Raw genomic sequence first — 16676 nt, forward strand, 5'->3', positions numbered from 1 at the left:
CAGTGGGCAGTTTAATAATGCTATTGACCTTCAGATTAACCCCATATATGAAGCGAATATGGCTTTTTTTTTTTTTCTCTTCTGTTGACAGGTTCCCTCTAACAAAGGGAGGCTTTGCTTTAGAACAAGTTTTGCATATAAATGGTGATGAGCGAGCATGATTTGGTGTGCTTGAGTAATGTGAGTCCCCGCAGCTGCATGTACACAGCCACAACACATGCAGGGATTGCCAAACAGCTGGGAAAAGCATGGAACCGCTGGGACTCTTAACATATTACTTGAGCATTCCCAAGATGCTTGGAAAGCACCCGAGCGTGCTTGGATAACACTGATGCAAGTACGCTCACTCATCACTAATTATAAAACATGTTGACTGCTGTTAAATATAATTTTTTTTTTTTACATTCTAGTTATCTACTGCCTCAAAGGGTCACCCAATTTCTCTAGAATCAGTTTGTCTGGGATTCCTTATTTGTGCTTTCAAAACTGGTATAGTGAGGACAGCGTAGATCTACCAGTACATTTTTAAAATTGACTCTGGCATTAGCTTTGAACCCTTAAAACTGACTGCGCTTAACATATTGGGGAGAGCAGCTGAAACCTCGATGGGTGTCTGGGACCCTAAACATGGAGACAACTAGTGATGCAGCCTCCATGACCGTGCACCTGGGAATGTTTGCTGCTCCAAGCACGTTTAAAACCCCTGTCAGATTTCTTTTAACTGGAGACCCCCACACTAATAATTGTAAAGATTACTTAATAAATTTCAGACCATTTTCTGCTTTTTGACTCCCTAAAGAAAACTGGGCAGTAAAGCTGCAGGGATGAGTCTTTACAGCCTGAACGTCTGCTGTATCCCTGCCAGACATCTGGCACTATCTATGCGGAGATGGCTTGTCAGCCTGAAGTTTGTAGTATTGGATGTTTCCTGTAGATGTCAGCAAACGCCAGCTGCAAGTGAAGTGTCGCAGTATTGCATTCATTTATGCAGTCCTTGGACATGACCTCTGCAATTGAAAGATATAGATGTATAGAGATATATATTTTTTTAGCAGATAAAGGTTTAAGCATTTAAAGTTGTGCAGTGTTTTTTTTTTTTTTTTGTAAAGGTTTTTGGCGCAAAAACTCCAAATCCTCAAAAGCTTGTGAGATTTCACTCAGTCTGTACTTTAGGACTTTGTGCAAATATATCCTTGTAATTAATACTTGTGCTCTTTTCTTTCTTTAGAGTATTACCCCAACTGTGAGGTGGTGTTTATGGGAATGGCTAATATACACTACATTCGCAAGAGTTTCCAGTCTCTACGACTGCTATGCACTCAGATGCCAGACCCAGCCAAGTAAGTGATTTTTGCCGGACTTCAGATTTGGCTGCTTCTCTTCAAGCAGATCTGACTACTAGTAAAAGGGAACCTGTCACCTCAAATTGGCGGGATATGTAAATGCCTTTTTTTCCGGTCCGATGGGCGCCGTGTCTTCATTTCTCCTCATTTCTCCACCCCATCTATCCCTGTTGTCCGCAATATGTTCAAGAATTAGAGTACTTGTCTTCCATAGTTCGCGCGTGCGCAGTATGCTTTGCCCAACTGTGGGCAAAGCCGAAAAGCATTACTGCACCCGCGCACTATGTCCAGGAAGTATTTCGCTGTGTTCTGGGACATAGTACACGGGCGCAGTGAGAAACCAAAAAACACACCAAGCGCGCAACTGATAAGTTGTATATAATGGGTATCAGCCGGGGTGCAAAAAGTGGCCAATAGCAACCAGAAAAAAGAGAAAAAGGAGCCACTATGTATATGCACATCACGGACATATGAAACAACAATAACTCATATAAAGCAACAAGAATTTTATTGGCAAACCACACAAAAATTAAAACATACCGTATATACTCGAGTATAAGCCGAGATTTTCAGCCCAAATTTTTGGGCTGAAAGTGCCCCCCTCGGCTTATACTCGAGTCACGGTAGCGGTGGGGTCGGCAGGTGAGGGGCTGAGGGCGCTGGGGTATACTTACCTAGTCCCAGCGATCCTCGCGCTGTCCCTGCAGTCCCACGGGCTTCGGCGCTGCAGTTTCTTCCTCTCTTCAGCGGTCACGTGGGACCGCTCATTACAGAAATGAATAAGCGGCTCCACCTCCCATAGGGGCGGAGCCGCTTATTCATTTCTCTAATCAGCGGTGCCGGTGACCGCTGATAGAGAAAGAAGCTGCGGCACCGAAGACAGGAGGGGACAGCGCGAGGATCGCCAGGACTAGGTGAGTATAGCATATTCACCTGTCCTCGTTCCAGCCGCCGGGCGCCGATCCATCTTCCCGGCCGGCGCCTCCATCTTCCCGGCGTCTCTGCTCTCTGACTGTTCAGGCAGAGGGCGCGATGACGCATTGAGTGTGCGCGGCGCCCTCTGCCTGATCAGTCAGAGCAGAGACGCCGGGAAGATGGAGGCGCCGGAACGAGACGCCGGGAGCTGCAATCAAGGGAGGTGAGTATGTGGTTTTTTTTCTTTATTGCGGCAGCGGCGGCACAAATTTATGTGGAACATCTATGGGGCACAGTGAACGGTGCAGAGCACCGTATATGGCACAGCACAGCTATGGGGCACAGTGAACGGTGCAGAGCACCGTATATGGCACAGCACAGCTATGGGGCACAGTGAACGGTGCAGAGCACCGTATATGGCACAGCTATGGGGCACAATGAACGGTGCAGAGCACCGTATATGGCACAGCTATGGGGCACAGTGAACGGTGCAGAGCACCGTATATGGCACAGCACAGCTATGGGGCACAGTGAATGGTGCAGAGCACCGTATATGGCACAGCACAGCTATGGGGCACAGTGAACGGTGCAGAGCACCGTATATGGCACAGCTATGGGGCACAATGAACGGTGCAGAGCACCGTATATGGCACAGCACAGCTATGGGGCACAGTGAACGGTGCAGAGCACCGTATATGGCACAGCACAGCTATGGGGCACAGTGAACGGTGCAGAGCACCGTATATGGCACAGCACAGCTATGTATGGGGCACAGTGAACGGTGCAGAGCACCGTATATGGCACAGCACAGCTATGGGGCACAGTGAACGGTGCAGAGCACCGTATATGGCACAGCTATGGGGCACAGTGAACGGTGCAGAGCACCGTATATGGCACATCTATGGGGCACAATGAACGGTGCAGAGCACCGTATATGGCACAGCTAGGGGGCACAATGAACGGTGCAGAGCACTATATGGTTCACACCTATGGGGAAATATGAACGGTGCAGAGCACTATATGGCACAGCTATGGGGAAATAATGATCTATTTTTATTTTTGAAATTCACCGGTAAATGCTGCATTTCCACCCTAGGCTTATACTCGAGTCAATAAGTTTTCCCAGTTTTTTGTGGCAAAATTAGGGGGGTCGGCTTATACTCGGGTCGGCTTATACTCGAGTATATACGGTAATTAAAAACAATGCATAAGAACAACTTGGTCCATGTGTTAATATGAACAAATAATGTTTCAATACATAGTTATATGCCTGCATAGAAGTGTAAAGGAAAACTTATCCCCTGGCTCATGAGGCTAAGGTGGAAACATACCATAACCTGGACACAAATACTGACCGCCCTAAACCACCAAACTGATGGAAATGTGCATACAAGGAGCGGAAACCGTATCTAACTGTACAATAACATAGTGACCTGTGGGCAATCACTCATGACAAACACATGGGGGAAAAAACCCCAACAAGGATAGGCAGTCAGGCAGTGCCCAAAGTAAGTATGGATAGCGGGTTAAATAGACCCAAGAGGTACAGTATTACCCAGAAGAGTAGCAGAGGACAAAATCCCAACGTGCAGGCAAACCGGAACCAAGGCAACGTGACCCCACGCGTATCGCCCTCTGAATAGGGCTTCGTCAAGGGAAGATGTGGTTTGGACGCCAAATCCTGTTAATATAGCAACTTTTGGTACAGACCTGATGAAGATCAGGTGAGCAGGAGCGTGGAGTGGGCGGAAATGAACTGTGGCCACCATCACGCATGCGGAGTACAGAGCAGCCCTTACGTGACGTGCTAGAGCAGAGAGAGAAAACCTGGTGATATCAGTGCACAGGCGCAATATGGCCAAAAGCGCCAATGAGCAAGAAGTGGGCAGTAGTAGAATGCAGCACTTATCTACTACTGCCCACTTCTTGCTCATTGGCGCTTTTGGCCATATTGCGCCTGCGCACTGATATCACCAGGTTTTCTCTCTCTGCTCTAGCAGGAAGATACGTCACGTCAGGGCTGCTCTGTACTCCGCATGCGCGATGGTGGCCACAGTTCATTTCCGCCCACTCCACGCTCCTGCTCACCTGATCTTCATCAGGTCTGTATCAATAGTTGCTATATTAACAGGATTTGGCGTCCAAACCACATCTTCCCCTGACGAAGCCCTATTCAGAGAGCGATACGCGTGGGGTCACGTTGCCTTGGTTCCTGTTTGCCTGCACATTGGGATTTTGTCCTCTGCTACTCTTCTGGGTAATACTGTACCTCTTGGCTCTATTATGGGTTATTTAACCCGCTATCCATACTTACTTTGGGCACTGCCTGACTGCCTATCCCTGTTGGGGGGGTTTTTCCCCATGTGTTTGTCATGAGTGATTGCCCACAGGTCACTATGTTATTGTGCGGTTAGATACTGTTTCCGCTCCTTGTATGCACATTTCCATCAGTTTGGTGGTTTAGGGCGGTCAGCATTTGTCCAGGTTATGGTATGTTTCCACCTTAGCCTCATGAGCCAGGGGATAGGTTTTCCTTTACACTTCTATGCAGGCATATGACTATGTATTGAAACATTATATGTTCATATTAACACATGGACCAAGTTGTTCATATGTATTGTTTTTAATTATGTTTTTAATTTTTTTTGTGTGGTTTGCCAATAAAATTCTTGTTGCTTTACATGAGTTATTGTTTTTTCACATGTCCGTGATGTGCATATACATAGTAGCTCCTTTTTCTCTTTTTTCATAGTACACGGGCGCATGCACAGTTGGGCAAAGCATACTGTGTGAGCGAAGATTGCATTACGCACGTGCGAACAAGTACTCTAATTCTCAAACATATTGCGGACAACAGGGAGGGATGGGGTGGAGAAATGAAGACGGAACCCCACCCATCAGACCAGAAAAAAGGCATTTACATATCCCACCAATTTGAGGTGACCGGTTCCCTTTAACAGCCAGTGTGGTAAAAGCGGGTCTGTTTCTCTTCCTCAGTTGGCTGTCTGCCCTGGAGGGAACAAAGTGGCTGCAGCACCTCTCTATGCTGCTGAAGTCCTCTTCTCTGGTGGTGCACGCTTTGGATCGTGATCAGCGACCGGTTCTTGTGCACTGCTCGGATGGATGGGACCGCACTCCACAGATTGTTGCTCTCTCCAAACTCCTTTTGGACCCTTACTACAGGAGCGTTGAGGTATGCTTTGTCATTGAACCTAACGTTTACTCCTCAGTAAAAAATTTCCAGACAGGTGTCCATCATAGAATATACAAGATAATTCTACATGCTGATCCCAGATCGCCCCTTTCACATAAATGGTATTAATGTGACATGAATGTAATGTGACCTGTAAGGCTATATGCACACAATCAGGACTTTTCCCAGTTTTTTGGGGTTTTTTTCAGCGGTTTTCCACTGCAAAAAACGCTTACATAATGCATTCTGCAATTTTTGTGCACATGCTGCATTTTTTTCCCATGAAAAAAAACCCACAGCATGTTTTTTGCAGATTTTAACGTGGTTTTGCCGCTATATTATTGCATTGGGAAACTGCAAAAAATCCGTAGAAACGCGAGCGGATTTCCTGTGCTGGGAATTCGGTTTTGCTCAGGAAAATTCTGCAGACATTCCTGAACGTGTGCACATATCCTAACTTGACTCCCTGTAATAAAAATAATTCAGCATAATCCTTTTTGGGGGTACTAGATATTATGTATATGGAAGATGACAGTGTGCAACACATCATGCCATAGTTTTTTTACCCTTGCCACAATCTTTAGGGTTTCCAAGTGTTGGTGGAAACTGAGTGGTTGGACTTTGGGCACAAGTTTGCTGATCGCTGTGGCCATGGAGAGAACTCTGAAGATCTGAATGAGCGCTGCCCGGTCTTCTTGCAGTGGCTGGACTGTGTTCACCAGTTACAGAGACAGTTCCCTTGTTCGTTTGAGTTCAATGAAGCATTTCTGGTAAGTACGTTCTGCAAGTGGCTTCCTTTATAACAGAACAGAGTCAGACTAGATACAACATGTGTCTTATGTGATGTAGTACAATGCCTATAAGCACTCTGAGCTAGATATGTTAGAGGCTCATTTTAAAGGGGTTGGACACTTTCTTTTATAAATGTGTTGTGATTCTCCTCCTGTACTTTTTAGTATTGACCACCTCAGACTTCACAGCGTTCCTATTCTTTAGTTAATGATGGGGCTTGTGATCAGTCGGCATTCTTTGATTGAATGAGCTTTCTCATGTGAAGTAGGCTGCTGAACAGGTCTGGTCCCATGCTCCTCAAGTTTCTGCTGTTTTGGTAATGATTGTGCAGCTTGTAAGGAAAGCTGTTGCTACAAATGCAGGAGGAGAACCTGTAAATTGCATCCTTGCCACATCTGTTTAAAAATAATCCCTTGCGATCACGAGAGTGAGCGGAATGGTGGCTTAGACTGTCTCTCCGCTAATCAGGCTGAACACTTATTTATATATTGAGTAATGGCACTCACTGACTTCATTTCATCTTTGTCATTAAGCGATAAGTATATTTGAAGTGACCTTTGTTCTGATCATCTACACCTTTTACTTATCAGTAATAGTATCACAATCTGGCCTTCAATTATCACTAATCTACTAAAACCGATTTGTTTTTGTTATAGGTGAAATTGGTGCAGCACACTTACTCATGTCTATTTGGTACCTTTCTTTGTAATAATGCCAAGGAAAGATGTGAAAAACATATCCAAGAGCGGACATGCTCAGTTTGGTCACTTTTAAGGGCTGGCAATCGTTCCTTTAAGAACTTGCTGTATTCCTGTCAATCAGAAACTGTAAGTAGCCTTCCATTAGAAATCCAAATCCCTGTGAAATATCCTGGGGACACTGCGCATTTATGTAATGTGAAGTGTATCTGATGTACAGCTTTTCTGTTCCTGCATATGTTACAGGTGCTGTATCCCGTGTGCCACGTTCGCAATCTAATGTTGTGGAGTGCAGTCTACCTCCCTGGCTCGTCCCCATCCACACCTAGTGAAGAATCCTGTACCCCATACCCAACGCCTGGGCCTGCTGCAGAGGAACCACCGCTATGCAGGTGAGACTTTGAAATTTATGTGAATTTGATTAAACCCTCTTTAATCTCTTACAGGGATTAAAGCCACAGTTTCTACATCGAATTTGCAGTATAAAATGGCTGCCAATCATCTGATGAACAAACTATCTTTTGCGCAATGGCAAAGTTCACGGGCGGCATATCGTCCTGTGTAAATAAAATTTGCACAGCTGAGAACCATGGCAGTCTATGCAGTGCTCGGTGCACAATTTACTTTGGTCTGCCTGTGTAAACCGGAAATTGACTGGACTAGAGTTTTGTGAAATCCAGTTGGGAAAATAATGAAACCGTCAATGTTATAATGAAAAATTTAAAGTATATAGTGCAGGCTTCTGTGAATCAATTACAAGCTTTATTTATATATTTTTTTTCTTTTAGGTTACACAAGACCCGATCATACGATGACCTCCCGACTGCCTGTGACATAACTATCCCCTGTATAAACAGGCGCAACAGTGACCCCAGTATAAACGAGTGGCAGGAGCATCGGCGTTCTTTGGAATTGAATGGAATAGCAAATTCTGCAGAAGAGTGCCAAGAGGCAGAGAAACTACTGCTGGGGGCACAGCTTTCCATGGCTGCTGGTGTTGGGGAAGGACAAATGGAAAATATATTACAAGAAGCCAGCATTGAGGAGGGGGGCGGAGAGGAACCAAATGGAAAGCTTGTGAATATAGAGGAGGAAGCTAAGGTTGAACAAGCTGAGAAATGTCAGGACCCTGAAAAGACAGTAGCAGAGGATGAGGACTCTTCTAGTAATGGTGCATCAAAGACTGAGGACAACCCAGGAAAGGGCGATGGGGAAACCGCTAACCTCACTGGTGGACAATGTACAGACTCTGACCAACTGCCTTGTGAAACTAGTATTTGTAGCCAGTCTGAAACGGAGAAGGTTGCTCTGCTGTGTGAGGTACAAGTCAGTAAGGTTGTTGGAGAGCAGTCTTCTGATCCAGAGGAAAGTGAAAGCCAAGATTCAGACTTATTAAAGGAAAATCTATGCTGCCCAAGTTCTGATTTTTCACAGAATTTGCCATTGCCCTATGTCCTTGAAAGCTCCACAGAAACTCTGGTAGATGATATTTCAACTTCATGGCCATGCAAGCTAGACCATGTGACAGCAGCAACTGAACTTTCATTGAAAGCTGAACCGGTGTCTGATGAAGGCATAATTATGATGGGCTTGAAGGGGTTGCAAAACCATGATGAAAGGACTCATTCTTTTCATCCCTGTAATCATAGTGCCTTTCCCCCCACTGAATGCAACTTGCAAAATGTGTGTAATAGGGACCAATCTTCCCCTCCTGTTGTTGATGGACCATGTCTTAGTGTGGACAATCATCAGGGCAAGCTCTCAAGGCAGAACTCTAGTTCAAACAACCCCCAGGCGCACCTCAGAAACTTCCCACACAAGTGCCCTTTGCATAGTTGTGGGAGACACCGGATTGGGAGTACTCCAGAGCAACCAGCCCGCAATCACCTGGATGATGATGGGATGCCTTTATATGTAGATGCAATCCAGCAGAGATTGAGGCAAATGGAAAGTGGTCACCAGCAGGAGGTGGAAACTTTAAAGAAGCAAGTGCAAGAGCTACGTTGTCGGCTTGAAAGCCATTTACAAATTGACTCCTTGCGTTTCAATGGGGACTTTACAGATGAGGTGGTAAGTTCCAATAAGCACAAACTAAGACTCTAACTTGATTTCTGAAAGTATATGGCAAGGGAACTGATAATATGGTTCAGCAGGATACCATTTTGCTTTGAATGCCATACGTCTTATCTTAAAGGGAACCTGTCCCCTTCCCCAGGCATTTGTAACTAAAAAAGCCACCTTGTGCAGCACTGATGCTGCATTCTGACAAAGTGGCTTTTAGTTCTTGTTCCTGGCACTGCTGAAATCATTTTTTTTTTTTTTTTTATTTGTCCCTCATACCTTGAAATCGCCACGGGGGCAGGTCTTTTCCCCCCTAATCCAGACGCCTCCCAGCCGTCAATCATGGCTTCTGGGTGCCTCCTCCTCTTCCTTCATTATCGTCCTCGGCACCTGCGCTGCAAGTTCGAAGGGCAGCGCAACTGCGCATGCCCGATTTAAAAAAAATAAAAAAATAAATTTAAAAAAACGCACAGAGGCCATGAATGATGTCTGGGAGGTGTCTTGATTAGGGGGGAAAGACCTGCCCCGGTGGCGATTTCAAGGTATCGGGGACAAATTTCAAAAACTATTTCAGCAGTGCCAGGAACAAGAACTAAAAGCCACCTTGTCAGAATGCAGCATTAGTGCTGCACAAGGTGGCTCTTTTAGTTAAATCACAAAACAGCAAAGCCAGCCACTAAATTCTAAAACTTAACATTTAATATGTATACTTCTAAAACAATATCTTATGTTTAAAATTATAATTAGGTGCTCATGTGTACCAGTGCACTAGACAAAAAATAGTTTGATCTCACCAAACGCCGTTTCTCTCCTTCTTATAGATTTCTGTGCTTTTTCAGAGCACGGCGTAGGGGAGAGACAAGTAAACCTTTTCCCCTCAAGGGGGAGACGAAGGGGAGGGGGTGGGGGTTGGAACCTATCTCCCCTGTCGTGCCCCGTGTATAAGTCTCCCGCCCTGACAAGGGCAGTTCCCAAGTTTGAGCCTGTTTAAATGAAGCCCATTGGAAAATATAGCCACCCTGGATAATGTATCGTCTTATACTTCCTCAGTCTCAGACTGCTTGACCCTCACATGGAGGATACTACTAGATGAGGTTTTGTCTGCCACTGCAGAATACCTTCATGAACCTGGACATTCTTTCAATCCCCTGATGAACCCCCATAACGGGGAGGGAAACGCGTCGGGAAGAAAAAAGGACGTATAAGACGATACATTATCCAGGGTGGCTATATTTTCCAATGGGCATCATTTAAACAGGCTCAAACTTGGGAACTGCCCTTGTCAGGGCGGGAGACTTATACACGGGGCACGACAGGGGAGATAGGTTCCAACCCCCACCCCCCCCCCCCCTTCGTCTCCCCCTTGAGGGGAAAAGGTTTACTTGTCTCTCCCCTACGCCTTGCTCTGAAAAAGCACAGAAATCTATAAGAAGGAGAGAAACGGCGTTTGGTGAGATCAAACTATTTTTTGTCTAGTGCACTGGTACGCATGAGCACCTAATTATAATTTTAAACATAAGATATTGTTTTAGAAGTATACATATTAAATGTTAAGTTTTAGAATTTAGTGGCTGGCTTTGCTGTTTTGTGTATTAATATTGGTCAGAGGCGTCTAGAACGTTACGTTTGGACTTTTGTTTTGCTAAAGTAATAATCTTTTAGTTAAATGCCTGAGGGGGGTGACAGGTTCCCTTTAAGTTGCCAGTTTGATTATGGCCCTGGCATATGTGATGACTAGCTGTCAATGGCTAAGGCAGCCAAAAGCTGCATGTGGATAAAGTCACTGTTTGGCCATTGTTTTATTGTGTAACACAGGGGTCTCAAACTCAGCTGGGTATATGGGCTGCATATAGAAAAAAAAAATGTGAATTTGGGGGGCCACATTCTTTATAGGACAAAGTGACAATTTTATGCCAGCAGCACTTTATTTTGGTAGAATGTGCCCTTGGATGCACTTTCAATTGAGATGTATTGCTGCAGAGACTCTCTGCACAGTATTACCAATGCAAGCCGCCGGCCAATCAGAGACAACAGAAGTGTATCTAGGTTTTCTGGCACCTGGGGCAAGAACTCTGTTCGGTGCCTCCCCAATCACCTATGGGATGTGTACACTTAGTCACGTGCTGATGAGCTGCTCTTCCTAATTCCACATTCAGTGAAAAACAAGCAGGAAGAGAAGCTCGTTGTAACATGAACAGAAGTATGAAAATTGCATGAGTGACGCGGCCATGTGATGACTGTTGGAAGCTGCAGAGCTGAATCCTGACAGTGAGGATATTACACACTGTGAGGATTGGCATTCTACAGGGCTTCATTTTATAATTAAATAAATGGCTCGTCCAGGTTGGAGATGAAAGTCCTCAGTCACTATAGGCGACTGCATGTGGCCCGTGGGCTGCGTGTTTGAGACCCTGGTGTAACATACCATATTTCATGTGCCTTGTTAAAAAGTAAATGACTGAATTCTTGGTCTCTTTTTGCATTGAAATTGGTGACTGGCAATTGATGGCTGTTAACAGTTATATTGTATATAAATGTTACTCTTTACAGACCTCAATTCCTGACTCTGAAAGCAACAGAGATCCTAGCTGTTTGTCAGGCTGCAGTACAGAGCTCTTCTCTGAAGCTAGCTGGGAGCAGGTGGACAAACGGGACACAGAGGTACAGCATCATGGATGGTCACCAGTGGTAAACGCTGACAAGTGACATCACAGCGTTGCCCCCCACACTCATTGTTTACAATGTGCTTCTGTCTGACATGGGTGCAGCAGAGTCTTAAACTACAGCTCCCAGCTATATTGCTACTAGAGAAGTAGCACCTGGAAAATCTTGGCAACTGTTAGGATATTGGTGCAAGGTCATTAATGTAATCCTTGTGGGAAATGGGTGCGAGGGCTCAATATACCAATCTACATTATGTAGTAAGTTATTGTCCTGCTGGAAAACCTGTATAAAGCCCCTATGCATAGGAGTACCACTTTCCACATGTCCGTGGACATGCGGGAGGGATTAAAGTTCACTTTACAGAGTTGAGCTGCTTGCCATTGAAAATCTAAAGGAAACATAAATTCTTATTTTGCAGTCTACTTTTGTGAAAGAACAAATGAATTTCTGTGGAATTCACTGGCTGAATGGCCAAATTTTAAAGTCAGAATTCTTTTTTTTTTTTTTTTTTTTTTTTTTAATAAATAAAAAGGCCAGTATTGTTGCTTTGGAATTAAACAGGTGATATCACATCTCTGTGCCTCCATACAACGCTAAATAAATAATTGCTCAATTTCATTAGAAGTTTTCAGGAGCTAGGTTCTGTGGTGTCTAAACATCCTGCAGGATTTGTATTAAAAGCCTGGCTGCTCTACTGGAGCGGCAGCTACATGGAGAAAACAAACTGTATCCTCCCAGTAGCTGCTCGCTTCCAGTTAGCAGGGCCATGCAGGAGGCTGTAATCGTCACCAGTCACTAGCGAGCATGCTGTAATCACTCCTCTGCACGCCGAGCAGTAAGTGATGCCTGCTCTACAGGGTGTGGTGCACACTGACAGCATTACTATGTTTACACTTTTTTTTTTTTTTTTTGCTGCTTTTATGCAAATTTTACACAGCATTTTACAGTACCAGCAAAAGCTGAGATTTCCAAAATCTCATGCATTTTTTTTTTGTTTTCCCTTTAACTCAATCTACAAAAAAGCCCCCATTCAGGTCTGTCAGCCTTCAATGGAAATATAGGAGATTCTACTTTACTGGTAGAACAAAGGATCTGGAAAAGCTAAATTGGTCCTTGCTCCCCATAATAAATTCATCATCTTCTGCGCTTCCAAATGCCCCACAGTGTGCCTAAACTACACTTAGCGTCCACATGTAAGGCAGGCTCTCAGCAAAATGTCAAATTTACAGGTGCGTGTCTCCAGAAGCATGAGCTGGGCACAATGTACTGGTCACTTCAACAATTTGCAATTTTCATTCAACATCCACTGCAGCTTGATTCTGGGAAACACTCATGGAGTCAAAATTGTCGCCACACCTGTAGCTAAATTTTCAAAGGGGGGATTCTACTCTTCTAGCACTTAGGGGCTCTGTATATGGATCCTGCAAACTGTTATAGGAAAATCTCTTCTCCAAATAGCACTCCATCCCTCCTGAGTCTCCGTATGACTAAGGCTACTTTCACACTAGCGTCGGGCCCGTCGCAGTGTGTCGGGCCGAGGTTACCGATGCTAGCGTTGGTTGAGCCGCACAGCGGGTGCAGCGGATGCAGATTTTCATCGCATCCGCTGCCCCATTGTGAGGTGCGGGGAGGTGGGGGCGGAGTTCTGGCCGCACATGCGCGGTCGGAAAAAGCGGTCCGTCGGCAGCAAAAAACGTTACATGTAACGTTTTTTTGCTCCCGGCGGTCCGCCACAACACGGCGCAACCGTCGCACGACGGTTGCGACGCGTCGCAATGCGTCGCTAATGTTAATCTATGGGGCAAAAACACATCCTGCAAACAACTTTGCAGGATGCGTTTTTTCCCATAAAAGACGCATTGCGACGTATTGCAAAAAACGCCAGTGTGAAAGTAACCTAAGCAGTACTGTACAGCCACATATGGGATATATCTACATTCAGCAGAAATTGTGGGACAAATTTTTGTGCAAATTTTTTTTTACCCATTTCCCAGTGTGAAAATGTAAAATCTGGCGCTAAAATATTGTCTGGAACATTTTTTTTTTTTCTTTGCTGTACAATGGTGAAAAATTCTGTGACACTGGTGTCAATATGATCACTGCATCCCTAAATCAATTCATTGGGGGTGTAGTTTGTAAAATGGGCTCTTATGGGGGGGGTTCTGACACCTCCCAGGGACTCTGCTAATGTGACATGGCACCATCAAACCATTTCAGCAAAATCTTGACTCCAATATGGCTGTTCTTCCCTTCTGAGCTTTGCACTATGCCTTTAAAAAGTAGTTTTAGACCACATATGGGATATTTGCATACTCAAAAGAAATTGCACAACAAATTTTGGGTTCCATTTTCTCCTGTTACCTCTTGTGAAAATTACAAAATGTTGTGGGGAAAATGTGATTTTTGTTTTTCATGGATGTTACAAACGTCTGTGAATCACCTGGTGGCTCGAGGTGCTCACATGAATCTAGATGCAGGGGTCTAGTTTCTAAAATGGGGTCACTTGTGGGCGGTTTCCACTGTTTAGGCACTCCAAACGTGACATGGTTTCTGCTAATTATGCCAACAAATTTTACATTCAAAAAGTCAAATGGCGTTCCTTCCCTTCTGAGCCCTGCCATGCTCCCAAACAGTAATTTTTCCTCCACACATGGGGGTATCTGCATGCTCGGGAGAAACTGCACATCAAATTATGGGAGTCATTATTTTTTGTTACCCTTTTTGAAAATAAAAATTGGGTCCAAATTAAAATTTAAGTGCTCAAAAATGTTTTTTCTTCCACATTCCAAAAATGACCATGATGCACCTGAGTGGTTAAACTTCTTGACGTCTCAGTCACTTCAAATGTGGTCCCAAAAGTTTTTTAAACTTTTGTTGGAAAAACTAAAAATTTTTTCCATCCTTAACCTCCTAATATACAATTCCCACATGTATTTCACATCCGCACAATTTTGAACATTTTTATAACTATTTTGTGACATTACTCTCAAATGTTTATCCTTTACTCAAAGTTTGAAAATTGCAAAATGTTCACAAACACAAGTCATATTGACATTATGCCATCATGAAGTACAATGTCTCAAAGGCTCAATCAGTGGGACTGTCGTGTTCCAGAGTTATAACCCCAAAGTGATACTGGTCCCAATTGTAAAATGTGGCCAGGTGGTGAAGGGGTTGAAGTAGAAATGTTCTTTCAGGTGAACTTGAAGACAGATGGACATCCTGTTTAAAAGGGTGAATTCATGCCTGAGGCCATAAAGTTCCAGTCCAGAGACCTGTAGCCAGTGCGGGCATTATGGTCCATACATGACTTTTCACTGACTTTTCCGTAACGCCTGTCTGTTTCCATCTGAAGCCCTGAAAGACTGGATCTAGGTGTCTCCCAGCTGAGTTCTGCACTATAATGAAGGAAATCATTTGGGGGTTAAAGGGTTAAACATCCAGTTGTGGAAATTACTATTCAACGATCTTTTAATTAAAACGTTAATTTTAAAATTAACTTTGTTCAGGGGAAAAGCCCTTTACAATTTTTCATCAAACCCACATATCCTGAATATTAGTGTAGATATTTTGTTAAAAAAAAAACTGCACATTTTTAAGCAATTGTGCATTGTTGCTGTTTTGATGGTTATTGCAGGTGACAAGATGGCTTCCAGACCATTTAGCAGCTAACTGTTATAACTGTGAAGGCAAGTTTTGGTTGGCGAGCCGGAAACACCATTGTAGGTAAGTTCTACCAAGAGTTCAGAAGACCTTAATCTTACCGACACTCCATCTATATTGTAAATGTTGCTGAGTTATATTCACCAGCACACAAATGGGCAACAACGCCAATGCAAGCTTTCTCCATCTCAGCCATGTTTCCTTGCAGGAATGCTGAAGCCGGGGCTGAAACGTGGTGAGCTTTTGTTGAGGTTGGTTAAAAGGTTTGTCCTTTTGCAGTCACCAGAACTAACTGCATCTGCCCCATTCAGCCCTACAGCTTTCACGTGTGTGTATAACATGTCCTCCGAAAAGAAGCAGAGACCATTCTGTGTGCAGTGGGGAAAAAATCAGGGAAACAACTCGAATAAAATCTTACTTTAAACTTGCACACTTTATTTTATTTATTTTTTTGGAGGAAATCCACTTGCAGTCTAAAAATGCATGTGATTCTTAAAGGTGCAATAAATTACAAAAAGCACAAGCTCAATGTTGGCATATTTATCAAGATGGAGATTTTATCAAACCTTTGGAAAATTGCATCTTGCCCTCTCTAGATAACATATCCTTTAGTCACAATTCTAATTAAGGAGGAGCACGTGTCCAGACCTGTTCATTGGCCTCATCCAACTGAAACACTGTCCCGTGGGAAAGCCATGTCTTTATGAGGAGTCTGATGGACCGGTCTGGTCACGTGTTCCTCCATTAACTGTCTTTCTGTGCAGTCTGTCAATGGCTTCCCTAAAGTGTATGAGCTTTACGGAGGAGAACCTGTAATTTGTATTAGTGTAACAACTTTTTAATAGTGCAAAAGATTTATTCCAACTGGTTCACTATCCAAGAGGTGCTCCTGTTTCTTCAGCAGGTGACTTATTTTAGTGGGTTCCCTATTGAAACAAAGAATGAGATGTGAGAACGCTAGGTCTGTTGGTATTGGTCTTTTTTTTTCTTCTTACAATTGTTTTTTCCAGTGTTTCAGAATATATCAAAAATCTCATATGTACAAAAGTGGTTTGTGTACACAGTTACATGTCTGACCACTGCCCAGGGCTGTACACAGCTATAAAATAGAAGTAAAACAATAGTTTAGGAGGAGACTTTTGCTTGTCCCTTTTTGTACTCTTAAAAGATTGTAGATCTGTAGTTATCTAACAAATGCATGCTGGCTGCTCCCTATAAAGCATTGCTAGGGATTTGTGTATAGCATTTTAGCGCATGTGCTCTGCCTCCTGCTTGCATGTTGTTCTCGGAGAGCAGGTTTACTCAAGGTTGAATATTTGGTGTAATCAATGTTCCTATACCAGTCAG

The 16676-nt window shown here is 44.0% G+C and overlaps 1 protein-coding gene across 4 annotated transcripts in view; it reads left to right on the forward strand.

Moving 5' to 3' along the window:
• Positions 1-16676, forward strand: part of MTMR3 (myotubularin related protein 3) — a 77276-nt gene that overhangs the window by 54951 nt on the left and 5649 nt on the right. For 2 of the 4 annotated variants that reach the window (XM_069760115.1, XM_069760111.1), the window contains 8 exons: positions 1229-1340; positions 5256-5451; positions 6036-6221; positions 6900-7070; positions 7188-7333; positions 7730-9011; positions 11553-11663; positions 15304-15392. In XM_069760115.1, coding sequence (XP_069616216.1) covers positions 1229-1340; positions 5256-5451; positions 6036-6221; positions 6900-7070; positions 7188-7333; positions 7730-9011; positions 11553-11663; positions 15304-15392 — 2293 coding nt within the window. The remainder of the gene's footprint in view (positions 1-1228; positions 1341-5255; positions 5452-6035; positions 6222-6899; positions 7071-7187; positions 7334-7729; positions 9012-11552; positions 11664-15303; positions 15393-16676) is intronic. The other 2 variants (XM_069760119.1, XM_069760124.1) reach the window with 1 other exon arrangement.

This window comes from Ranitomeya imitator, chromosome 1 (genome assembly GCF_032444005.1).
Source record: "Ranitomeya imitator isolate aRanImi1 chromosome 1, aRanImi1.pri, whole genome shotgun sequence".
Lineage (NCBI taxonomy): Eukaryota > Metazoa > Chordata > Amphibia > Anura > Dendrobatidae > Ranitomeya > Ranitomeya imitator.